This window comes from Acartia tonsa, chromosome 13 (genome assembly GCF_053477335.1).
Source record: "Acartia tonsa isolate MP-2025a chromosome 13, ASM5347733v1, whole genome shotgun sequence".
Classification (NCBI taxonomy): domain Eukaryota; kingdom Metazoa; phylum Arthropoda; class Copepoda; order Calanoida; family Acartiidae; genus Acartia; species Acartia tonsa.
Genome location: NC_137272.1, coordinates 17,440,667 through 17,464,403, shown reverse-complemented (window position 1 = coordinate 17,464,403; position 23,737 = coordinate 17,440,667). Strand labels below are relative to the sequence as shown.

The 23,737-nt window shown below is 32.6% G+C and overlaps 1 protein-coding gene across 2 annotated transcripts in view; it reads right to left on the bottom strand.

Moving 5' to 3' along the window:
• Positions 1–23,737, bottom strand: part of LOC145334858 (uncharacterized) — a 42,294-nt gene continuing 18,557 nt past the window's right edge. Inside the window, exons 16-44 of one of the 2 annotated variants that reach the window (XM_080180465.1) lie at positions 23,547–23,676; positions 23,107–23,238; positions 22,843–22,918; positions 22,432–22,535; positions 21,659–21,746; positions 20,721–20,773; positions 19,993–20,091; positions 19,477–19,537; positions 18,657–18,753; positions 18,234–18,306; positions 16,815–16,858; positions 16,545–16,599; positions 16,306–16,364; positions 15,879–15,953; positions 15,619–15,700; positions 15,065–15,182; positions 14,416–14,491; positions 13,784–13,827; positions 13,419–13,504; positions 12,983–13,097; positions 12,721–12,780; positions 12,377–12,443; positions 11,635–11,716; positions 9,007–9,050; positions 8,742–8,789; positions 2,858–2,948; positions 1,837–1,885; positions 1,474–1,547; positions 1–673 (exon numbers count right to left, since the gene is read on the bottom strand). In XM_080180465.1, coding sequence (XP_080036591.1) covers positions 615–673; positions 1,474–1,547; positions 1,837–1,885; positions 2,858–2,948; positions 8,742–8,789; positions 9,007–9,050; positions 11,635–11,716; positions 12,377–12,443; positions 12,721–12,780; positions 12,983–13,097; positions 13,419–13,504; positions 13,784–13,827; positions 14,416–14,491; positions 15,065–15,182; positions 15,619–15,700; positions 15,879–15,953; positions 16,306–16,364; positions 16,545–16,599; positions 16,815–16,858; positions 18,234–18,306; positions 18,657–18,753; positions 19,477–19,537; positions 19,993–20,091; positions 20,721–20,773; positions 21,659–21,746; positions 22,432–22,535; positions 22,843–22,918; positions 23,107–23,238; positions 23,547–23,676 — 2,241 coding nt within the window. In that variant the 3' untranslated portion in view covers positions 1–614. Of the gene's footprint in view, positions 674–1,473; positions 1,548–1,836; positions 1,886–2,857; positions 2,949–8,741; positions 8,790–8,958; positions 9,051–11,634; positions 11,717–12,376; positions 12,444–12,720; positions 12,781–12,982; positions 13,098–13,418; positions 13,505–13,783; positions 13,828–14,415; positions 14,492–15,064; positions 15,183–15,618; positions 15,701–15,878; positions 15,954–16,305; positions 16,365–16,544; positions 16,600–16,814; positions 16,859–18,233; positions 18,307–18,656; positions 18,754–19,476; positions 19,538–19,992; positions 20,092–20,720; positions 20,774–21,658; positions 21,747–22,431; positions 22,536–22,842; positions 22,919–23,106; positions 23,239–23,546; positions 23,677–23,737 lie in introns of both variants that reach the window. The other variant, XM_080180466.1, reaches the window with a different exon arrangement.

Sequence of the window (23,737 nt, the reverse complement as noted above, 5' to 3'; positions counted from 1 at the left end):
TCATTTTTATAAAGGTATATTTCTAAAAAAAAGCCATACAAACATTTAAAATATATTTCAGTTATTAATTTTGGGGGTAACTTATCACATTATATTTTACAAACAATTTAGAGCCTGCTATTCAGCCAATTAATTCCATTTGAAATTGCCGAAACTTAAATATTTTGTTGGAGAAAACTGTTTTTTTGTGTAACTGAAAGGGAAGTGGGTAAGAAGGGGATAAAAAAAAAGGAAGGCGGTTGAGGGGAAATTTTCACTTAGAATTGTTTGTCAGAATCACATTCCCTTTTATCTGCAAACAATTAAAATCCATAAAATCCATCATATTAATGTTTTTGTGTCTGACAGACGGACAAACGGATAAACTTAGGTTATATTGTGGATGTGCTACTGCAAAAATAAAATCACATACATATAAAAAAGAACAATCTTATATCATGCAGTAGATAGGTTATATCCACAGTACACTTATATAAAGAAAGATATAGCTATAGCATTATAGACAATCTTCAAAAAATGTATATTTGTTTTTTTTTGGGGGGGAGGGGGTATGATAGAGGTTACATCTATTTTATTTCTTAACAGAATTTAATTTTGTTGTGTTGATATTTTGATTACTGATCCTTTTTCACAGGTTTTCCATCCTTTTCAGCGAATCCAGAAAACAGCAGCACTGAAACAATAACAATGATTAACTGCCTTTTCCCATTTTCTAAGACATCCTTTAGCCAATTTAATTCAAGTTAAAAAGGAAAGATAGTATTTTAAAAAGAAAATATATGTATGTACATATTCGATAAAATTTTAGTTTTTGACAGTGACGATAAACATACAGTCATAGAGACAAACAAACAGACACAATCACTAAAAATGTGTATACCTGTATTACCAAAGGATAACAATTTTTCCCTCCAAATTCCGTTAGAAGGACATATAAACAAATACTAATACTTTTATAAAGGCTTCGCTATTAAAAAAATTATTTACTTGTATAACCAAGAAAAGCTATTCCCAAGAAATGGATAGATAGACAAAACGACAGACAAACAGAATTACAGAATTACTGAATGAAAGACTGGACAGATAGACAGAAGGACAGGAAGACTTAATGACAGAGAGACAAACAGACAGACAGAAGGACAGGTAGACAGTAGGACAGATAGAAAAACAGTAAGACAGAAAAACATGCATACAGAAAGACAGGCAGGCAGAAAGACAGATAAAAGGGCAGACTGAAAGACAGACACACATACAGAGAAAAGACAGACAGAAGGATAGACAGACTGAAAGAAAAGCAGACAGATAGAAACAAAAACAGACAGACAGACACTTCCTACTAAAGTTTTGCTCACCTGTATAACCAAGGAAAACAATTCCCAGCAGGATCATAGAGTATAAATATAATTTAACTTCAGACAAAAAGACAGACACACAGACAGAAAGACAGACACGAGATACTAAAACTTTGTTTACCTGTGTAACCAAGGAAAACAATTCCCAAAAGGATCATAGAGTATAAAAATACTCCAACTTCAACTTGGCGAAACCTGAAAAATATTAAAATTTAAAACTTCCTTATAATATCAAAAAGGTATTGTAACGCACTTTCCATCCATTCCAACCACATCGGTATTAACAGACATAAAAAATAGTCTGTATCGCATCGTATTATAGAAAGTTTAATATTAATTCCAGTTTTGTTAGACCCGCGGGAACAAGGGCCAGGGCAAACTAAACTTGTATTGATTTATGATTAATATTTTATCATTTGTAGAAATTGTCTGAAATACGGTACGATACATGATCTTTCAGTATGGCTAAGAACCGAATTCTTACCTATTAACTTTGATCCACTCCAAAATTGACGTGGGTTCCATCAAAGATTCTAAAAAAATATATTCAAGTGTCATATGGTTATATAAAAACAAGGATGACATCATCCATAAAAGCGAAGCTGTAAAAAGGTATGACATACGGACATTAACATTTGTAGAGTGTCAGAACTGAATGAACACAATATCAAATAATAAAAGTTTACATGTTTTAAGATATACTTCCTTAAAAGATTTATATATATGTAGCTTTTCAAAGAGGTCTATCTATAATAAAATAAGTTCAACTATTATAGAAAAGTAGTTTTTATACAAGTTTACTGTATTAACTTTTTAAACAAAATACAGTAATACTAAACTTGCCATGACGCACGGAGGGACTTTTTTACGCTTGTTATAAAGTAAAAAGGCGCGATGCAATATAACTGCACTTTCTAAATCTCTCAGATAATCAATTTCTTTTTCACGGTGGCAAGTGGTAATTTTAACTCGACTTAGGCATTTTTTTAAGTTTTAAAGGCATCAATTTACAATAGTTTTACAACAAACCTTTTTATAATATATATATATATATGTATATACATATGTGTTTCAATAGATAGATAGATAGATAGATATATAGATAGATATATAGATAGATATATAGATAGATAGATAGATAGATAGATAGATAGATAGATAGATAGATAGATAGATAGATAGATAGATAGATAGATAGATAGATAGATAGATAGATAGATAGATAGATAGATAGATAGATAGATAGATAGATAGATAGATAGATAGATAGATAGATAGATAGATAGATAGATAGATAGATAGGTATACAGATAGACAGATAGACAGACAGATAGATATAGATAGATAGATTAACCAACCTCTGTATATGCTAGGGAACTTTCTTTTGAAGTATACCAAGCTAGGGAAGGTGGTTACTCCATAGATAGATAGATTGACAGATATATAGACAGAAAAATAGATAGATAGACAGAAAGATGGACAGATAAATAGATGGGTAAACTTACCTCTATATATGCTGGGGAACTTTCTTTTGAAGTATACCAAGCTAGGGAAGGTGGTTACTCCATACTTCTTTGCATAGCGGGGATCATTTATCTAAATTAATTAGAGTGTTGATACATTAGAGTAAAACACTAAAGGGAGAAAGGGTTAAATAACTGTATCTCCCCATCACAATGTCCTCCCAATTGGGTCATTTAAAAATTACCAATGGTGTTCGGAATATTAACACAGCCAAGTAGCAGAAAATGATTTAATAGCAGACGATAAAAGTCATTGAAAAAGGGAGGAAGGTAGTATATACATCTATACTATAGATCTATTGTTGCTACAATAACAAGGATAATTTTGTCCATAAGTAGCTTAGCAACAACAGCTAGAAACAATTTGAGCTAGGGAGGGGACATTGGACTGTTAATTATACTAGTACCCAAAGTTTTATAACCACATTTTATTATTCTTTGGCTTCAAAACTTTGAGTATTTTGTATTGAAACGTGATTTGTTGATTCCAAACAGAAGGGCTAATTTTGTTTATCATAATGTGAAAGTACATTAATTTATCATCTTATCCCTTTATATACCTGAGGGAAATAGTAAAAATAAGACATATAAAAACCCTATTTTGGTAGATACTATCAATAAATTGCAATATCAACTTATATTGAAAGTATGACGTTTTAAATCATTTAAAATATAAATTTACATATTGTCTATAATTCAAAGTAGCTTGATGTATGTCCGTCTGAAGCTTAAGATCTTGGTAACCGCTAAACCGATTGGGCCCTACTCTTTAGGGAATATACCTAAAGGTCCTTTGGTGGTTTTAAGCTATTTTCTTGGGGGAGGGCACCCCTCCCCCAACAAGAAAAAAACGAAAATAATATTTTATTTTCTTGTATTCATTCGAATCCGGTGGACAGGAACCGGTTCTCATCCATACGAAAAATCTATGTCTCGCATCGTGTCATATCCAGCTTTCTACGAATATAAAAATGTACAATCATAAGATTAAAACCAGTTTTTTTAGCCCGTGCCTTCTGCACCTCGGGACTAAAAAAACTGGTTTTAATCTTATAATTGCACATTCTATATCCACGGAAAGCTGTTTTTAATACAATGCCAGAAATAACTATTCTCACATTTTTTTTATAAAATTTTTCCCCAATTTTTTACCTCTTTTACCTCTGGAGGCTAGGGGCGAAACCGCTAGTGTACATATATAATAGTAAAAAAATAACTTTTACTTTTCAGTAGCGAAGCAACTTTACAATTACAAGGTCTGTTTGTCTTTGAGCAATATATTTTTAATCTTTAGTTGCATTTTTAAAAAGAGGATAATATCACAAATAAGTTTGGAATTTTTACTTTTTGTTTAATATTTTATTTTAATTGTCAATTTTAAACTTCGCTTATATTGGAAGTAATCTATCTTGTTATATAATTAAATAGGCCCACCGCAAAACCGCCGTATAAATCTATCAAGCAAAAAGTTAAATTTCATAATATTTTGATAATTTCTGTAAAAACCAAGTTTTGTTTAGTGGTTAGATAATATTTTTTTTTTAATTTTCAGGGATAAGACAAAGAAAGATAGATTCATCACCATTCCTTTTTTCTTAAATGGGAACTGAGAAAATCACGTGTCCCCAATTTCGTATTTAACGGACAGGCGGACGGATATTCGAATTAAAAAGTAGTTTCGCTAATAATAAGAAAAGCATATTCAGCTGCATATATAGGACTGTTAGGGATCTAAAGGGATAAGACAATGGCCGATAAATTGATGTAAATCCCCAATGATGAAGTCTCCGAAGTTGTGAAGCCAACGAACAAGAAAACGTTATTATTAAATTTTGGGGACAAAAGTAATACACAACCCATTGTCCCCCCCCCCCCCGTTATCTGTGTAGGATTGTACAATTTTAACCTCGTTAATATCCCACTAGAATTTGTTTTCAATTTTGAAAATTTGAGAACCCCTCCCGACATTAAACCTAACTTTAAATTGTTGTTCTCTGTCAGGGGGGGGGGGGAGGTACTAAAATTTTCAAAATTGATTAAAAATTTCTAAGAGGATAACGCTTTAACCTATTCTTCAAGCCGCTTAAAATATAATAGAAAAGTTTGTCATTGTGAAAATTTTTGTTACTAGATCTTAACAATTGCCGTTGGTCAACCTTACAGTGTTCTATTAATTCCACTAAATGCCTAATTTTCATTCATCCTTAGAGGCGTAGCTACTGTATATGTAGGGTATGTTCGTCTCTCAAACGTCACTACGTTTGTCAAAGTATTTTAATACAGGAATCTAAAGGGATAAGACAATGACCAACAAATTGATGTACACAAAATTAACCGTTCGGTATACGTAGATTACAATTAGTGGTTGGACACTCAACTTAATAAACTAACCAATCCAAATTCAATAGAAGTCCCTAAAGTTGTTGAGCCAATGAATAAGAAACGTTATTATAAGACTTTGGGGACTATACTAATAAACAGCCCATTGTCCCCTCTCTCTGGGATGTGTGAGCTTTTTCAGCAAGCTTTATCCATACTCTTTGCAAAAAAAACCTTATGGTTATTATCACTGAGAAGCGGCCACGATGGTGCACTGGTCAAATAAATCCGCAGCAATGCCAAATTTCTGGTTATTTCTAAATTTTTGGTTTTACCAGGGACAATGGACAGACAATCTAACACAATATAAATAATCTTTGTAAAAATCGAAGCTTTTCTATATTTAAAGCATGTTCATCATGTCGTTCATCAAAATAGCCGGATGTTTTGATTTAGTCTTATATTTTAGGAAAGCTTAACATAATTTTAAGCTTTTTTAAGTGAGTCTTGGGATGATTTTAGGCTATTTTCAGCTCACTAAGGCCTACCTCCCACACCGAATAGAGTGACCTAGATGTTTGTGTTTAGTGTTATAAAAGCTACTAGAGGATGCACACCAATTTGAAGGAGCATTCTGCGATGCAGACAGACAAATATCCTGTCACATTTATTTCATAGGATGCTAATTTACCCTCCCTTACCCCCGAGTTTTTGCATTACTTGGTATGTCTATTAATGGATACAATATACCTGGACATATTGACAGGGGAAAATAACCTGCTAATTTGTCCTCATTCAATGATCAGTTTATTAATCCAGTAGAAGGGGAGGGGATAGGATAAAAGAATTGAATAAATGGTATCGTTATTTTAGACAACTGCGAGTATAACTTTATTAGAGTAAACCAAAATATGATGCAACATCAAAGTAGTTATTTATGGATTGTCTAGTAGTTGTGCACATAAATGAGCTTAGTCACCTTTACACTTTCACCTACCACGGGGCTATGGACAATTAATGAATCTTCCACCAAAAATATTTTCATTGGTGGGAAGGGTTGCAATTAAGGATCTAAAGGATTAGACAATGACTGACAAATTGATATATATCCCCAATGATGCAAAATTATCCCTTAAGTATATTGAAATAAATGGTTGAAACGTTAGAACACTCAATTTAATGATCCAAGCAATCAAAATTCACTAAAAGTCCCCAATGTTCATAAGCTAACGAATAAGAATACGATACTATAAAACTTTAGGGACTAGTGTAATAAACAGCCCACTGTCCTCCCTCTACATTGCACCTGTACCCTAAAACCAGGGATCTTAAGGGATAAGACAATAAACGGTATATAACATGATAACAAAAAAGTATCCCTTCTATTGACTAAATAAAATTATTTGCTTAATGTTTGGATACTATTAATTTGTTACCAACCAAGATCAATAAAAAAACAAATTTTTGTAATACCGAATAAGTATACCAGTATAATGTAATTGTCCACTGTCCCATCTCTATCTGTACAAAACGATTTTTTTTTGTTAAAAATGTAATTTTGATCCTCGCTTAAGTTAGGTGAAGTTAATGTTAGAAGTGCCCCGTAGGGATAGTCCATAGTGAGGATATGGCTCTGCAAGGTTAGAGTTACCCTCCGACTCTTTAGATATGTTATTTGTCAAAAATGAAAAGCAATTGGGGGGAAGGGGGGGGGGGAGAAATTCTGAGGTCAAGAAATTAGGTTTTAGTAAAAGTACCAAAATTGCAACCAATAAATTCAATCTACCATGGCGAAATTAATGAATTATTAATTAAGATTAATTTAAATTCCATAGTCGTATTCCTAAATCCCTGCAAAAACATGACTTTGTAAAATTTCAATATTTACGGATTTTAACAAAAAGCCTATTCATTCTTCAATTGCCTCACAATTTAATAAACCAGGATGACAACTTACAAAAAAGCAAAGCTCTTTAATCAGAGGGACGTTGCTGTTCTCACCATTGGAAGAAATAAAAAAGGATGTTTTTTGTCAAAATTGTTTTTGTAGATGTTGATACAAAAGTAAAAACAGCTAGCCGACAACGGTGTGCTTTATGGGTATATTTATACTGGTTTTGCTATGATTTTAAACAATTGTCTTTCAAAAAAAAGGGAAAAATGACCTCTCCAATTTTTAAGCATCGAAATTTGTCCAATAAGTTCCCGTACACAGCAGTACATCCGGGGTAATAGGCAGTGGGATGGGTCAACCCACATTTAAGACAAATTAAAACGTACATTGATTTTTCCCATCCCTCCCCCCCCCCAGAATCTAAAAATTTAAGTAAACCAAAATTAAATTAAACAATTCAAAAAGGAAGTAAAATATCATGCAGTTAAAATACACAATTTTTCATATTACATAAGTTTCATAAATCAACTAGATTTATGCAATTTTAGAAATATGCATAATTTTTGCATATCAAAACCACAAGCATTTTTTAGAAGCGACGATATTCTATAATTTGTCTTGTCTGTCTGTCAGTCAGTGAGAACATAACAATTTAAAAGAAATGTGATTTTCTCGGCTGATATTAAAAGTTATTTTTGAAAATGTTTTGTAATTTCTTGTAATTATTACATTTTATTCTCTTTATTTTCTTTGTTATGACAACTAAACATCTACCTTATGTCTGTTTGTCCTTTTTAAAGATTTTTTGTGTTTCGCCCCTTTGGATGTTGTCATTCTTGTTTATTAGAAAAGGAACTCATACAAGTTTATGCATTGGGTGTTCACTGGTCGGACTGCAAAATACATTTTTATGATCTTGATTAACTAAGATCAATTAATTAGCTAAACTTGTAATCATAACATAGTATACAAGTACAAGGTACCCGAATTCTGACAAAAAGGCATTGAGACGATTCCAATCAAATTTATTATTTTTATTTCCTAATTCACCTCAATTTTATCCCAAAACAAAGCATAAAATCTTAAATTAACTTATCTAGATTATACTCTAGTATATCTGTTATAGTATATCAAGAGGAAAATTAAGAGCTTCATTAACTTCATCAATACTTTCTAACTTCTCAAGAATATGCTCTAGTGTGACTCACCTTGGCAAGAGGAATGTTAAGAGCTTTAGTATCTTTATCAACACTTTCTAACTTCTCTAGAATATTCTCTTGTATGTCTAAGAACAAGATTGGTTCTAAAATGCTACCTTGCGGCACACCAATCTCCACTTATAGAGATTCAGTGTGTAACAGACAAGCCTTACAACTTACAAACTTCTCTAGAATATACTGTAGTACAAGATTGGTTCTATAATGCTACATTGCGGCACACCAATCTCCACTTATAGAGATCCAGAGTGTGACAGACAAGCCTTACAACTTACAAACTTCTCTAGAATATGCTGTAGTACAAGATTGGTCCTATAATGCTACATTGTGGCACACCAATCTCCACTTATTGAGATTCAGAGTGTGACAGACAAGCCTTACAACTTACAAACTTCTCTAGAATTTGTTCTAGTTTATCTATTACAGTGTGACTTACCTTGACAAGAGGAATGTTAAGGGCTTCAGTATCTTCATCAATACTTTCTAACATCTCTTGAATATGCTCTTGTATATCTCTGAACAAGATTGCAAAAATGCTACCTTGCGAGACATCAATCTCCACATCTAATGGTTCACAGAGTAACAGACCAAGTCTTACAACTTACAAACTTCTCTAGAATTTGCTCTAGTATATCCATTAAAGTGTGACTCACCTTGACAAGGGGTATATTAAGGGCTTCAGTATCTTCATCAATACTCTCCAGCTTTTCAAGAATATGCTCACAATCATAACAATCATCACGATCTAAAATCAGTATATATTGATAATTTATAATGTATAAATAGAATAATAAATTCAACATCAATATAAACATAATTTTTATTTCAGTCAGCATGTTTAACATAAGTACCTACTAAAATGAATGAATTTTGAGAAAAAATTAGATCTGATTATTCAAAAATATGATATATGCGCTGATGTGAATTCACACCGCAATTAAGAATATAGTATACTTTTAAAAGCCACCTAAAGTAAAAATACATGGACGAATAGGTAAAAGGAAAAAAAATAATTTTGTCAATAAGTAATGAGAAATATACAAACAAAATCTGAATTTCAGAAGAAAATTTTTGGGGTCATGGTTTTCTAGGGGTCATTCATCTTGGTAGAATAGTGGTACCCTCCCCAAAAATAGTTAAAAATTTTTCCTGGACCTATGAGAAGGTACACTGTACCATCTCGATTCAACAGTTAGATCCTTCGGTACAGACAGATATCCTGTTACTTTTTTTCAAGCATATATAAATCTTCATATTTAAAGTATAAACAAAAGCAAAATTCAGCCCCGAGCTAGGTAATAAGTATTGAACACACATAAAAGGGCAGAATTGATTAGATATCACTTCCACACAGCGTCATACACAGGGTTTTATAAAGGGAAAATTTTCACCTCCCCCTCCCGCACCATTAAGATTAATATGAATGTGTCAATGACAACCTTCTTGGCATTTTTTGCATTTGTATATAATTGTCAAAGGAGGTGTAGGCGCTTGGACACCTAAAGGGGATTATATTCATTCCCCTACAACCCCCTCTTGCACACCGCTGTTTCCACATATTCAGATACTCAAATTTTATTATATTCGCAATATAGGGTTTCTTTCCTTCTTCTCCTCTCATCTCTCTCATTTTTATGACGTCACATGGATGATTTTAGAGACACTTTGTCCAGCTACATGAAGTGATAATTTGTGAATATTATGATTAGATAATGTGATTTATTGAAGCATTGGAATGTGATGTCATAAAATATGTCATAAAAGGAAAGATGAGAGAAGAAGTGGGAAAGGAAACCCCTAAAAAAAAGAAATAATTTTAGATATAATTTTTGGGGACGTCACACCTGACACTTTACAGCACTTCTGATCTATTTGACGGTAGTTATAGTACAACCATATATTTTTATTTTGGTCAAAAACTTTGGCCAAGACAATGGACATTAAACAGTAAACAATGTGTCAATTTTCACTATACTAGAAAATAAGAGGGTGGGTGGGAGGGGGTTGGGTGGTTGTAGAGAAGAATTTATATGCATTTATATTGTTGTTATGTTTTTTTAAGCCTTGTACATTATTGGCCTTGTTTAATTTTATATGTATCTATTATTGTGGTGTTTTAACAGTGGGGCTTATCTTTAATTAGGGTCTGTACGTACGTCCGTACGTAACGGTTAGCTATGATTTGTATGAAGCTTCTTATATTCAAGGGAAGGATTATAACTATTTTGATTAATGGTACCTCCAACCTTCCAAGATAAATCGACTTTGTTAAAATAACTAACGGATGCGCTCCTGGCATCTAGGTGCCCTTTATTAGCAGGAGTAAGGAGAATAAGAAAATAGCCTATAAATATACTTAGATATAAAAAATTAAATAGCCTAAACCATTTAGGGACCATCCATAAGTTTCCATAAAACGGAGAACTTAATCAATTCAGTAGTTACCAGGGAAAAGGGAATGTGATTCTGACAAACAATTCTAAAGAAAAATTTCCCCACAACCTCCTTTTCCTTTTCCCCCCCCTTCTTACACACTCCCCTCCAGATACAAGTTTTACTCCAAGTTTACTCCAACAAAAAATTAAATTTAGCGGCATTTTCAATTGGAATTAATTGGCTGAATAGCAGCCCCTGAGTAGTTACCGAAATCTTAAGCAACAGACAAAAAAGAACCTTATATATAATAGGATAAGAAAAATAGAGGGTCAACTTCCACTCCCCCCCTAAAATTAAATATCTTATGTGGGACGTATATAAGGTAGTATAAAATAGTCCCTTTCAAAATTTTATTAATACAAATGTTAGAAAAAAAGAGTGTGTTTTTAAAAAACGCAATGTAAAATCGTAAAAAAATAGTAACAAAACACTATTTTCATCAGACAATATGAATATTACGGATGTATTTATAAATTGTTGAAAAAATAAGGAAATTAATGCAAAATTAAGTTTACATTGAAATTGTACATGTACATTGAGGTCTAAAATGTTGTGCTGATTCCTCTGATTATGGATGGGGCTGTATTTGTTAAATCAAATTTAATTGTTTTATTTATACAATAAAAAATATCTTTTTTTTATTTTCCATAAATTTCTAAGTTGATGGGTGATGTTAACCCTATTTGAAATGTGGATGGGGTGTGGGTGGGGGGGGGAGGAGCTTTATTCAAAAATATAAAAATATTAGAGAAAGATTCTGTGATTAAAGGTTTCGTGATTTTTAAAATCTAATAAATCTTTTTTAACTTATGATCTTTAAATTCCCATTCATGATTTCTTTATGCATTGCTACTAACGGATGTTGTTATCCTTGTTATTAAAAAGTTACTCACAAAAGAAGACGACCAAATACTCGTTTTCCTCCAGCTGTTTCTCCAACATCTTACGGTTTATATCATCAATCTCATCGGGTAGCTGAAATACAGGTTATGAGTAATAATGGATAATGTTAATAGAAGACATAATGGTTGCAGATTTTAGGCTACTTTTCAAATAGAAAAGTCTATTAATGGTTTGAATAGTATTTATTTCACTATGATTTGTTTATGTACAACCCTTCCAACCATTGAAACCCAGGTAGTTAAGAGAAATTGGATTGTAAACTACACTACACTGCACTGGTTATCAAAAATTTATAACCACTTTATCTTATTCGTTGGAGACAATAATTAATAGGGACGTATATCAATTTAGCGTAACTTATTCCCTAAGAACAAATTGTTGAACCCCCAAAAATGAAAATTCAGAATTATAAAAATAAATTGAAAAGACACCAATCTGGTACAAACTGACAGACAAAGAGACACATATACATCCTGTTACTTTATTTCATAAATGTACCGTAAAAACTTCTAAAGAAAGACACCACTCAGTGACCTTGACAGACTGGTACAAACAGACACACAGACAGATGGATAGACAGGCATCCTGTTACTCTAGTATATAAATACCTTGAAAACTTCTGATGAAAGACACCACTCTGTCACCTTGTCAGGCTGGTACAGACAGACACTTATACAGACATACAGACATACAGACAGACATAGACATTCTGTTACTTTAGTATATAAATACCTTGAAAACTTCTGAAGAAAGACACCACTCGGTGACTTTGTCGGACTGGTACAAATCTCCATCATAGCTAGATAATTAAATTCATTATTTCTTAATGATTTTCAAAAAAAGGAGAGGGAGGTTATTTCCTATTTCTAACGAGGGGCGTTAACTCTGCAGGGCTTTTACTTAAACTAACCTGACCTAAAGTAATAAAAAAATAAAAAATAAAAAAACTAGTCCATCTTTCTTATTATCATTTTTTAAAATAAAGAAGAAGTGGGTATCGGTGTTCAACAAAAAATTTGTGGGAAAGCCCCCATTACAATCAACACAAAATAAATATTAGATAATAAATAACTTACACAATGGGAGAAGTTTTTCTGAAGAAAACCAAGGCTGGAGATTCAAACACATTAAACTGCCTAAAATTAAATATTTGATTTAATAAAATAAATAATCAAATTAAACTCTAGTCTAAAAAATCCTAAATTTTTCAGAGGGAAGAGGGGAGGAGCAAAGATATATTCCCCCGCCCCCCCTCAAGAAAAAACAACATGAGAATTTATGTGGAACGAAAAATAACCCAGAAATCAAACTTTAACCAATCAATCAATAAATAATTACCTAGCCGCAGTGACGTCATCAATCTTGATAAAATCAATTCCATATTCAAATAGTTCTTCATCAATACTTTCAAGTTCATCAAGGATCTTATCACAGTCAGGGCATTCCTCGTCATCTATATTTATATATAAAAGTAACAGGATGTATGTCTGTCTCTCTCTCTTCTGTAGATTTGAATCATTGGTTAAAATATATGTACACTACCAGTTTTGAACCAACCAATAAAAATTCAGTGACGAATAAAAAAACTCGGTAATCAAACTTGAGTACCAGTGTAATTTACAGTCCAATGTCCATTCCCTTCCTGATATTTCATATATAGTAAATGTAGTTTATTAAAGGAATGCTAACATCACTAGAGAGTCTATTATTTAGCCCTTTAAAGAAACTAACAGGCCTTAATTATATAGTAGCTGCGCTAGTTTGAAATACTTACAAAAGAAAACAAGGACAAAGTTTGATCTGAGCAGAATTTTCTCTAACATTTCCTTGTTCACTTTTTCTATCTCATCTGGTAATCTCCTAAAATAAAAAAAAACAAGAATAAAAACTTATATAGCAGGAAAGCTTCACAAAGTTAAGAAATCAAAGAGTTAATTATGAAATTTATCAGATACATATGTGCAATGTTTAAAATAAAATTGAATCCAGTCGGAATTGATTGTCTGTGCCGAAGGATCTTGCTAACCGCTGAACCGATATGGTTCTGATTTACATGGTAGCTCCTGGGAAGTTTTATAACTATTTTGGGGGAGGGCACACCCACCCTCCCAAGATAAATCACCCCTAAAAAAAAATTACCTGTTATCATCACTTTCAAGATAGGCAAGCAATTGTGTCTCACTCTGAAGCATTATAAAACATAAACAATCTGAACACTTTATTGATTGAAAAGCAAACACATTTTGTGGCGAAAGGGCACTTTTTTCAATTCATATACTATATAATGAGTCGGCTGTAATTTAATTTAGAAATTTATTTTCTTACAGACAATCAATTTTTTCAGATATCATGTTTTATTAAGGCTGTACTAAGTAATTGAAGAGCAATACATCTTCTCTCAAAGATAACTCATCGAAATTTTAAAGCCAACACAATACTATTTGTCTTGAAATAGGTGAGGTAGTAAGGTTTGCTTGTGCTATGTTACAGTATATAAATGTAACAAAATGTTTGTTTGTCTGTCTGTCTGTGTATACCAAAGAATCTTGCTAAGCATTGAACTGAAGTTTCTCCTTTACGGTGAAGCTTTGCATCGGTACTGGGAAGATTTTTAAGATTTAGAAAATAACCCATAGTATAAAATGTCCACTCACCCATAAAAATACATTTTTTTCAATGAAATTAAAATTGAAGGTGGAGGTGTCGCTTTCTACCCTCATACTCAAGTGCCCCAAGAGGCCTCTAGGGATGTAGCTGCTGGTTTAAATTACCTTAATATCTCCATCATAGGTGACAGGTCTGGCATTTCTAAAGAACACAATTGAAGGGAAGATTTTTATTCCAAATCTAAAAAAAAGAGTTATTGTTAATAAGGAAGGCATTCTGTTTTTGTTTGTTTTGCAAGCTTTTCATGTGTCCTTGTCAGGTTTCAAGCTATTTTTATCTTGAATTCATTTCAAAGACTAGGAGCCCAGTTAATAACAGTTACTATGGCTGAAATGAGACATTAAGTTAGAGTATGAAAAAAACTAGCCCCAAAAAGGCCTAATTTATTATCATGTACAGTAAGGACTTCCAGATATAGTTAGTTCCCTTGAATTATCCTTGGTTGCTATAACAGATCTAAACAGTATAGATGTATATACGGATAACTACCTGCCTCCCTTTTCCAAGGACCTTTTTCGTCTGCTAGCAAATTGTTTTCTGCTACTTGGCTATGTTAATATTCTCGACATTAATATTCTCGACTCGATAGAGACATACAATTATTAAACATCTTCCCCCTCTAGTGTTTTAGTCTAATGTTGCTATAACTTATGTTAAAATGTCATCAACTTACCCCTACGATGTCTTTGAACTAAGAGGTGCCCTATTAGCAGAGCAGCTGTGCTACTATGATAGTAACAAAATAATACTTACGTTTTAGCAAAGACAGGATCTTTAACTTTGACCATCTCAATACCAAGAGCATCACAATCATCATCAATTTGCTCAATCTTACTCAGAACTATCTCACATGTACGACAGTTGTCCTTGTCTAAACGGTAGGAGTACATTAAATTCTCAGGGATTCTAAGGAATAAGATAATGGATGATAAATTATATACATCCCCAATGATAATAAACAGTAGATAAAGTTATTAGTTGTAAAGTTTTGAACCAATCAATCAAATTCAATAAAATTACCCAAAGTGTTAAAACCAACGTTTAAGAATGTAATACTTTAGGTACTATTGTAATTTACCGGCCATTGTTCTATTATAATTGGTATGATGATTCCTTTGACAGTTAGGTACCATTAAGAAAGAGTATCAATTCTATAACAATTGCCACCAATTAGTCGGTATGTCAAATTTAAACATGTGTAGCTTTAATATAACCTATTCACTTGATTTTCAAAATATTGCTTCATTAGACCTTTAGTGATAATGTTTTAAGCCAAGCATCTTTATAATCAAGTTTTAAATACTTACAGAACATGACAGCCATATATTCAATATCTTCAATAAGATACTCCAACATATTCTTGGTAATCAGCTCAATAGCTCCATCTCTCTAAATAAACATTATTTTTTTATTTTTTGAAGTATGTCTGTCAATAATGAACCAAATTCCTCTTTATTTACCATTATAAAAAGTATTTGATACTTTAATGAATGTAAAAGAAATTTTTCCTTTTAAAACAGCCCCCCCCCCCCCAAGAAAAAAAACATGATTTTATTTAAGTAATTACCTTGTTGTCCAAAATCCATTCTCTCATTTCATCATCTGTTTCTAGGTTACCCTCATACAAGTTAGGTATACCATCCTATAATTATTAATAGTTAGCCACTAGTTTCATAATAATTTCATTATCTGTTTCTAGATTACCCTCATACAAGTTAGGTATACCATCCATAATTATTAATAGTTAGCAACTAGTCATATTATGTTTTGGCCACAATCCACATTATGAAGAAAATTTTCTGTAAGCAAGAATTTTATCTAAAAAGAAAAGACACATAAAAATAAATTAAAATTTAACCAATGAATATAAGGAATTAAAATTTAAAATCCTAATAAAGATCAATGTGGGCTATTATTTTCAATTTTAACTCTGCAGTATGATGGTGTCAGAGAATATTTTTGATATACCCTTCAAAATTAGGTTAAAACAGTACCTGGAAAATAACAAGGCTAGGCAACTCTTCAATTCCAAGTTTAGCTATAAACTCCTCATCTAAGAAAAATAAGAAAATCTAGTCAGACTTGACAGACTTACGCACAGATAAACAAATCGCATATTCAAGACAAGGATCTTGTTGCAGTAAAGTATGCGGTTTTGTAAATGTTTGAAATTATAGATTTTGTTAAAATAAAAGTTGTCTCAAATATAGGTATTAATAATAAAAAAGTTTACCATTAGTTTTGACAAACTGGATAGTAGGATCATCCATCTGTCTACAGATCCTGTTTCAATGGATATAGAAACACGTGGATATTGTGACATAATTTTGCCAACCCTAATAAAATATTTATTCCAGCTGGCTAAAATATAACGAAACCCCCTATCCCATGCCTACTGAAGGAGCGAACTGTCCAATATCCTAGGACTACAATATTAGCAACCCACGTTGACGACAAAATATCCCCTGATATAATATCCAGGTATTGTATATCCATTCCTGTTGGCAACGTCCAGAATCTTTTCTAGGCTCTCAGTCTCTTCTTTATCTGTAAAAATGAATTTAAATTTGTGTATGATTAAAAAAAATGCAAATTAGTTACTCTAATTATATACAACTCTATTATTCTTTACTTGAAATGCAGGATTGATAAAATGATGTACATCCCATATTTTCATAAACAAATTACCCCTTTTGCAGAATAAATCCATTGGTGGAAAACTTGGGACACTAAAAGTTTGTACAATTTAATCAAGACTTGTTAAAAGTACCCAAAGATTTCAAGTCAACGGATGAAAATCATATATCATTAAACTTTTGGGGCCAGTCCAACGTACAATACCTTTTTTGTTATTGTTGTGCTACTTACGAATGAAATTGCCCTCGTTATGTAAAGCTTAGCAAGTAGCAATTAGTTCTTTTTAAAGCTGGGGTAAGGCAAAGCTTTTTATATAAATGTTTTTTTTTGGAAGTAGTATTTTATTAATTTTTTGATTGAAGCAAATTGTATTAAGCTAGACAAATTAAGCAGGGTTCGGAAGCCGCGCCTCAGCCGCGCATAAGCCTCAGTTTTAAACCTGCTTGTGAGCAGAAAAAGAAATTTCAGAAAGAAGGATTGTCTGCTAAAGAGACAGCTTTATACATCCAGCTGAATTTTATAGTGATAAAATGAAGATTTCACTGAGGCTTACACGCGGCTTACGCGCGGCTTCCGAACCCTGAAATTAAGCTACCTCTAATTTCTGAAAAGGTTTCATGATAAGTTTTAAAATTTTTTTTACATTGTTTTTTTTTGTGAAATCCTCAAACTATCAATATCAAATATAAAAACTAAAATTATAACTTTGGTTAAGATTATAAATATCACAATAAAAAACATAAATGAAAACATCCATAAGATGTGAACGAGAAAAAAATCATGGATAAAATACTGACAAAGAGATTTAAAGAGTAGATGATAATTGTTAAAAATTTAAGAATAGATTTACTAAAAAAAATCACGAAACTTTTCGCCTGTATTCTATAAAATGATTTATTCATGACTATCGAATCGAGGGACTAAGTAAATCCTTTACTTAGGGGTCCATTTACATATGGTATCTTCACACAAAAATATCAGTCGTCTAATGACAGACAGACAAAGCTAATTATAGAGTAGCTTCGCCACTAAAAAATATTAATATCTTACATAGAAGAAGTAAAAGTAGGACATCCGTTTCAATTAAATCATTGTCTACAGTCAGACGCACGTAAAGACAGACAGGGCGAAGTATAGAGAGGTTTCGCCAATAAAATATATGAATATCTTACATAGAAGAACATTATAAAAACATCAGTTCAATCAAATCAAATTTCACCCAATTGACGGACAGACAGACAGACAAAGAAAGTTATGGAGTGACTTCATCACAAAAAAATCTTACATAGAAGAACAATAAGTAGAACATCAGTTTCGATTAAATCTTCTATCTGTTCTCCATCTGCATCATCTATAACCTAAATTTAAATTTAACATCAATTAAGATATATTAAGGAATAAGACAATTTGTGAAAAAAATACATCCCATAGATTAAACTCATAATTAAGATAGACAGCTGAAAATTTGGTGAGAATATCCTGAACCAATAAACAATTTATTATATAATTTAATTGGTTTGTTAATTGGTTATATTGTAAAAATCCTTTAAAAGATAAATTATTTTTCGTTATTTCATTTTATGGTGACATGCAAAATCTCAGACCTGTAACTCTTTTTTTAGTTGAGTTCCTTTGACTTTTAGTTTTGGTTTCAAAAAGTGTGACTTTCCCCCCCCCCCCCTTTTGACAATTTCTATTTTCTATATACCTTTCTATCCGGGTATTTCTGTTCCATCATCCAGAAGATCATAGCCTCCAAATTGTGGGCATCTCCAATATAAATAGAGGTCTCAGCTCCATAATTTCTAAAAAGAATAAACATAAGATCATAGCCTCCAAATTATGGGCATATCCATTATAAATGGAGGTCTCAGCTACATAATTTCTAAAAATAATAAGCATAATATTTTGGCTCAAATTGTGGGATCTCCAATACAAATGGAGGTTTCAGCTACATAATTTCTAAAAAAAAATAATAAGCATAAGAACATAGCCACTTGTGGGGTATCTTTAATATAAATGGAGGTCTCAGCTCCATAATTTCTATAATGAATAAACATAAGATTAATGTCTCCATATTGTGGGCATTTCCAATAGAAAAAAGAGGTTTCAGCTTCATGATTTCTGAAGAGAATATATACAATCTTCAAATGAATTAGAACCCAATAGAACTCATAATCCGCAATTAGCAATTTGGAGGCGTTCCAAAAGTGTTTAGCTGAGCACAGAAACCCCCTTCCATTATTTTGGGGAAGGGTAGTTTTCGTGTGTGTTTGTTTTAAATTTTTTTGTCAGGTTAGGATTGGCTGCAGGATAAAAACGCAGGGTCAGGTCCATAGGTTTTGAGATCCCAGCAGCAGAAGGGCATAGACAATTCCCCCCCCCCCCACCTAGATTTTTAAAATTTATTTTAAAAATAAATGTAAAGGTTTCATTTGATGCCCCCTTGGACTTCCCTCCTCAAGAATAGGATTTCTATAATAGTGAAATCACCCCCAATAGTATTACAATAAAAGCACTTTACTTACTTGTAGAAAACAAGAGCTGGAAGGGGGAAAATGCCTTTTTCTTTGGCCAAAGCAGGGTCCTAAGTTTCATACAAATTCAAATTTCATATCATAAAAAATACGCTTTCCCTCAAAGCACTATGTTGAACACAGAAATCCCTTCCTTTATTTAAAAAAGAAGTGGCCGGGCATGGTGGCACCGCAGGGGTTAGGTATAGACAATTACTACTTCCCCCTCCCCATTTTCTATTCATTTTAGTGCTCAAATCACTCCAACCAAAAAAATTTTGTAACTGTTTTTTTTTTAATTCTAATCTATGTTTTGAACATTTCAAAATATGTTTTAATGTAAAAAGTTAGACTCTTCAAAGTGTCTGAAAAAATGAGCCTTGTGACGTCAATAGATCCATCTATTTGAGGGGTTTCTTTTCCCACTTCACCCCTCAACTTTTCCTTTTATGACGTCACGCGGCTCATTTTTTTGAACACCTTGTAAAGTCTGTAAAAAATTTAAAATCTTGAAATTTGTATGATCCTGAATTTTGACAACGGGAATATTGTTCTTGTCCGCCTCTGTGTTCAGTTCCTCCAGGCTTGTTAGGAACACAGAGCTCTGAGTGTCATTCTCATTTACATCTGAATGAAACAATTTCTTCATAACTAAAGTAGAGGGTACGCCCCTAGAGGCATCTAGGGACACTTGAGGGGATGGAGACTTGAATTTGACCCTCCCCCTCCTTTATATTTTAGTATCAAAAAGAAATAGAAAAAAATTAGGGGGGGTTGTTTGGGGCGAGGGGTAGTACCCTCCCCTAAAATAGCTTAAAACCTTCCCAGGACCTATAAGGAGCTACATTGTAAAGGAGAACCGTATCATTTCAGCGTAAAGCTATATCCTTTGCCACAGACAAAAAAACACCCTACTACTTTATATTATAAAAGGATTAGCGGATGCGCTCCTAGAGGCATCTAGGGGCATTTAAAAAAGAGATGTAGATAGAAGTCGATCTGCCACTTTTAAGTTTAAAAGGAAAATGAAATAACATAAAAAGAATTGAGGCTAATTTTTTCCAGGGGCGAAATCTCTTGGTAGTGTGTTGTTAACGTCCCAAAAAATAGTTATAAACCTTCCCTGAACCTACGAGAAGCTATTCTTGGTTACACACAGACAGACAGTCGGATGAAATCCTTTACTCTTTTTATGGAGAAAACAGAAATCTGACAACTGTGATTATAGAGAAGCTTCGCAACTACAAGATACTCACAGAAAAGTGCAGCAAGGTCCGCATTTCTTGTCAACATTTTGTCTAACATCTTCCTAAAATGTAAAAGTCAATAAATTAAGATATTGAAAGTTAAGCTAAACTATGATTTATGGTTTGTTTGTCTATTAATAATTCTGTAAGACATTCAATTAAAGATTTTTTATTATTTTGTTTTCTAATATGTAATAACCTACATACAATTACTAAGGTTTTTTTAAAGATGACATATATACTGACATATATAAGTTTGGGTACAGTGACCAAATAAATATCTTGGGTACCTGTTTACATTCTCAATACCATCACTGTCATATATAAGTTTGGGTACAGTGACCAAGTCAATATGTTGGGTACCTGTTTACATTCTCAATACCATCACTGACAAATATAAATTTAGGTACAGAGACCAAGTCAAGATGTTGGGTACCTGTTTACATTCTCAATACCATCACTGACAGATATAAGTTTGGGTACAGTGACCAAGTCAAGATGTTGGGTACCTGTTTACATTCTCAATACCATTACTGACAGCTATAAGTTTGGGTACAGTGATCAAGTAAATATGTTGGGTACCTGTTTACATTCTCAATACCATCACTGACAGATATAAGTTTAGGTACAGTGACCAAGTAAATATGTTGGGTACCTGTTTACATTCTCAATACCATCACTGATAGATATAAGTTTGGGTACAGTGACCAAGTCAAGATGTTGGGTACCTGTTTACATTCTCAATACCATCACTGACAGATATAAGTTTAGGTACAGTGACCAAGTAAATATGTTGGGTACCTGTTTACATTCTCAATACCATCACTGATAGATATAAGTTTGGGTACAGTGACCAAGTCAAGATGTTGGGTACCTGTTTACATTCTCAATACCATCACTGATATATATAAGTTTGGGTACAGTGACCAAGTCAAGATGTTGGGTACCTGTTTACATTCTCAATACCATCACTGACAGACATAATTTTAGGATCAGTAAGCCAGTCAAGAACCTCCTCTTCATCTAGCATATCACCTAAATTAAATATTTACCCTATATTAGCCTTTGTCATTGCACATCTACTATATAACTCTGGACTTTTTGTATCTATGAACATAGAACCAAGAAATAAGATTTTCTTTTAGACTATGAAATAAAGATGTCTTGTTTTTTTGTGAATATTCACGTTATTATGTCAAAGAATTCAATAAATTGATAAGACCACTCCTAGAAAGCTTTTAAAGCCACTTTATACTGAGCTAGCGGCTACGCCCCTTGAGGGCTCTAGGAACACTTTAGAGAAGGAGGTGTAAGTGACCTCCTTCTTTTTTCAATTTTAGTAAATAGAAAAAGTACAAATAAAACTTTTGGTAAGGCTCTATTTTTCTACGGGTTATTTTTTCAGATATGGTTCCCTTCGACAAAATAGTTCTAAACCTTCCCAGGACATATAAGAAACTTCATGTATAAGAAGAAACATATCGGCCCATCGGTTAGCGATATCCTTCAAAACAGACAGACACACTCACACACATAGACATCCTGTTACTTGTATATAAGTATATGATATGACTTGACATAATCCTTCTTTCTTAAATATCCTGAAGAGTAGAATCCAATCGGTTCAGTGGTTACCGAGATCTTACGGGACGGACAGATAAACAGACAGAAGGACGGACGGACAGAAATCAAGCTACTTTTAATTATAGATGATACATACCATCATACTTGACATAATCCTTCTTTCTGAAGTATCCCAAGCCAGGTGGGGAACGATGACCATATTTTTTCGACATCAGATTATCGTTTACTTTTACTAATCTGTTGAAAAGTATTTGTTTGATAATTTTTTTATTAGTATAATCCTTTACACATATTAAAAGCAAACAAAAAACTACAATTTTTGGTAAGTTTATGCTTCTAATCGAAAAGAAAAAAATGTAAGGTAAAGGCAAAAAAATTTAATTATTTGTAGTAGCATAAATCTATTTTAATTTGGTGATTCTTATAATAGTTTCTTTACATATTTTGCCCTCCTTAGGGCAATTTACTTTATTAACTTCAATAACAGAATAAAACAATAATTTTAAAACCTATTCATGTTATACTTTAATAAACAAATGCTTTCCTGACGCCAAATTCTGTAACAGGACTGTCAATGAGTTCAAGATGGCGCAAAGACTTCTTGGATTCTTCCCCATCATCATCTAAATAAATATCTCCTCTCATTGGTTGTTAAATTTAAACTCTTGTTTCTCATTGGTTCTAGAGCTAAAAATCTTGTTCCTCATTGGTTGAAGGTTTACATTTTAAACTAACTCTGTGATTGGTCTATCTTTAGGTAACTATTATCTATTCATATAGAAATGTAGTGTTGGGGCAAACAAAAACTTACAGAAGAAGACAGCCAGATACTCAGTGTTTCCCATCATTTGGTTGAGGATGTCCCTGTTAACATTCTCAATAGTATCCTCCTTCATCTGGTACAATAGCCATGTCAGCAGCTCGGTCTCTTCATAGGGGCTTCCTGGAATAATTCAAATATATCAGGTATCTAATTTGATATGATAATTGCCGATAAAGTGATGTATATTACCATTAAAGATAAACAAAATTACCCTTTCTGTAGATTTAACTTTATGAACCAACCAATCAAAATTCACTAAAAGTCCCCAAAGCTGTTAAGCAAACGAATAAGAAACAAAATTATAATCAGTCTAATGTCCCCTCAATCCCTGAAAAATCCTACCATAATCAGTCCAATGTCCTCTCAATCCCTGAAAAAATCCTACCATAATCAGTCCAATGTCCCCTTAATCCCTGAAAAAATGCTACCGTCATAAATGCTGGGTTGTTTCTCCTCAAAGTAAACAATGGTGGGTAGCTCCTCTATACCAAATTTTTTCTTAAATGTTTTATCCTCTGTCTTGACAAACTTTATCCCGATGGCATCCGTTTCATCCTTGTTTCAAAAAGATTATTTTTCATGTCGACTTTATATGATATAAAAGTCGTCTCGGGTTATT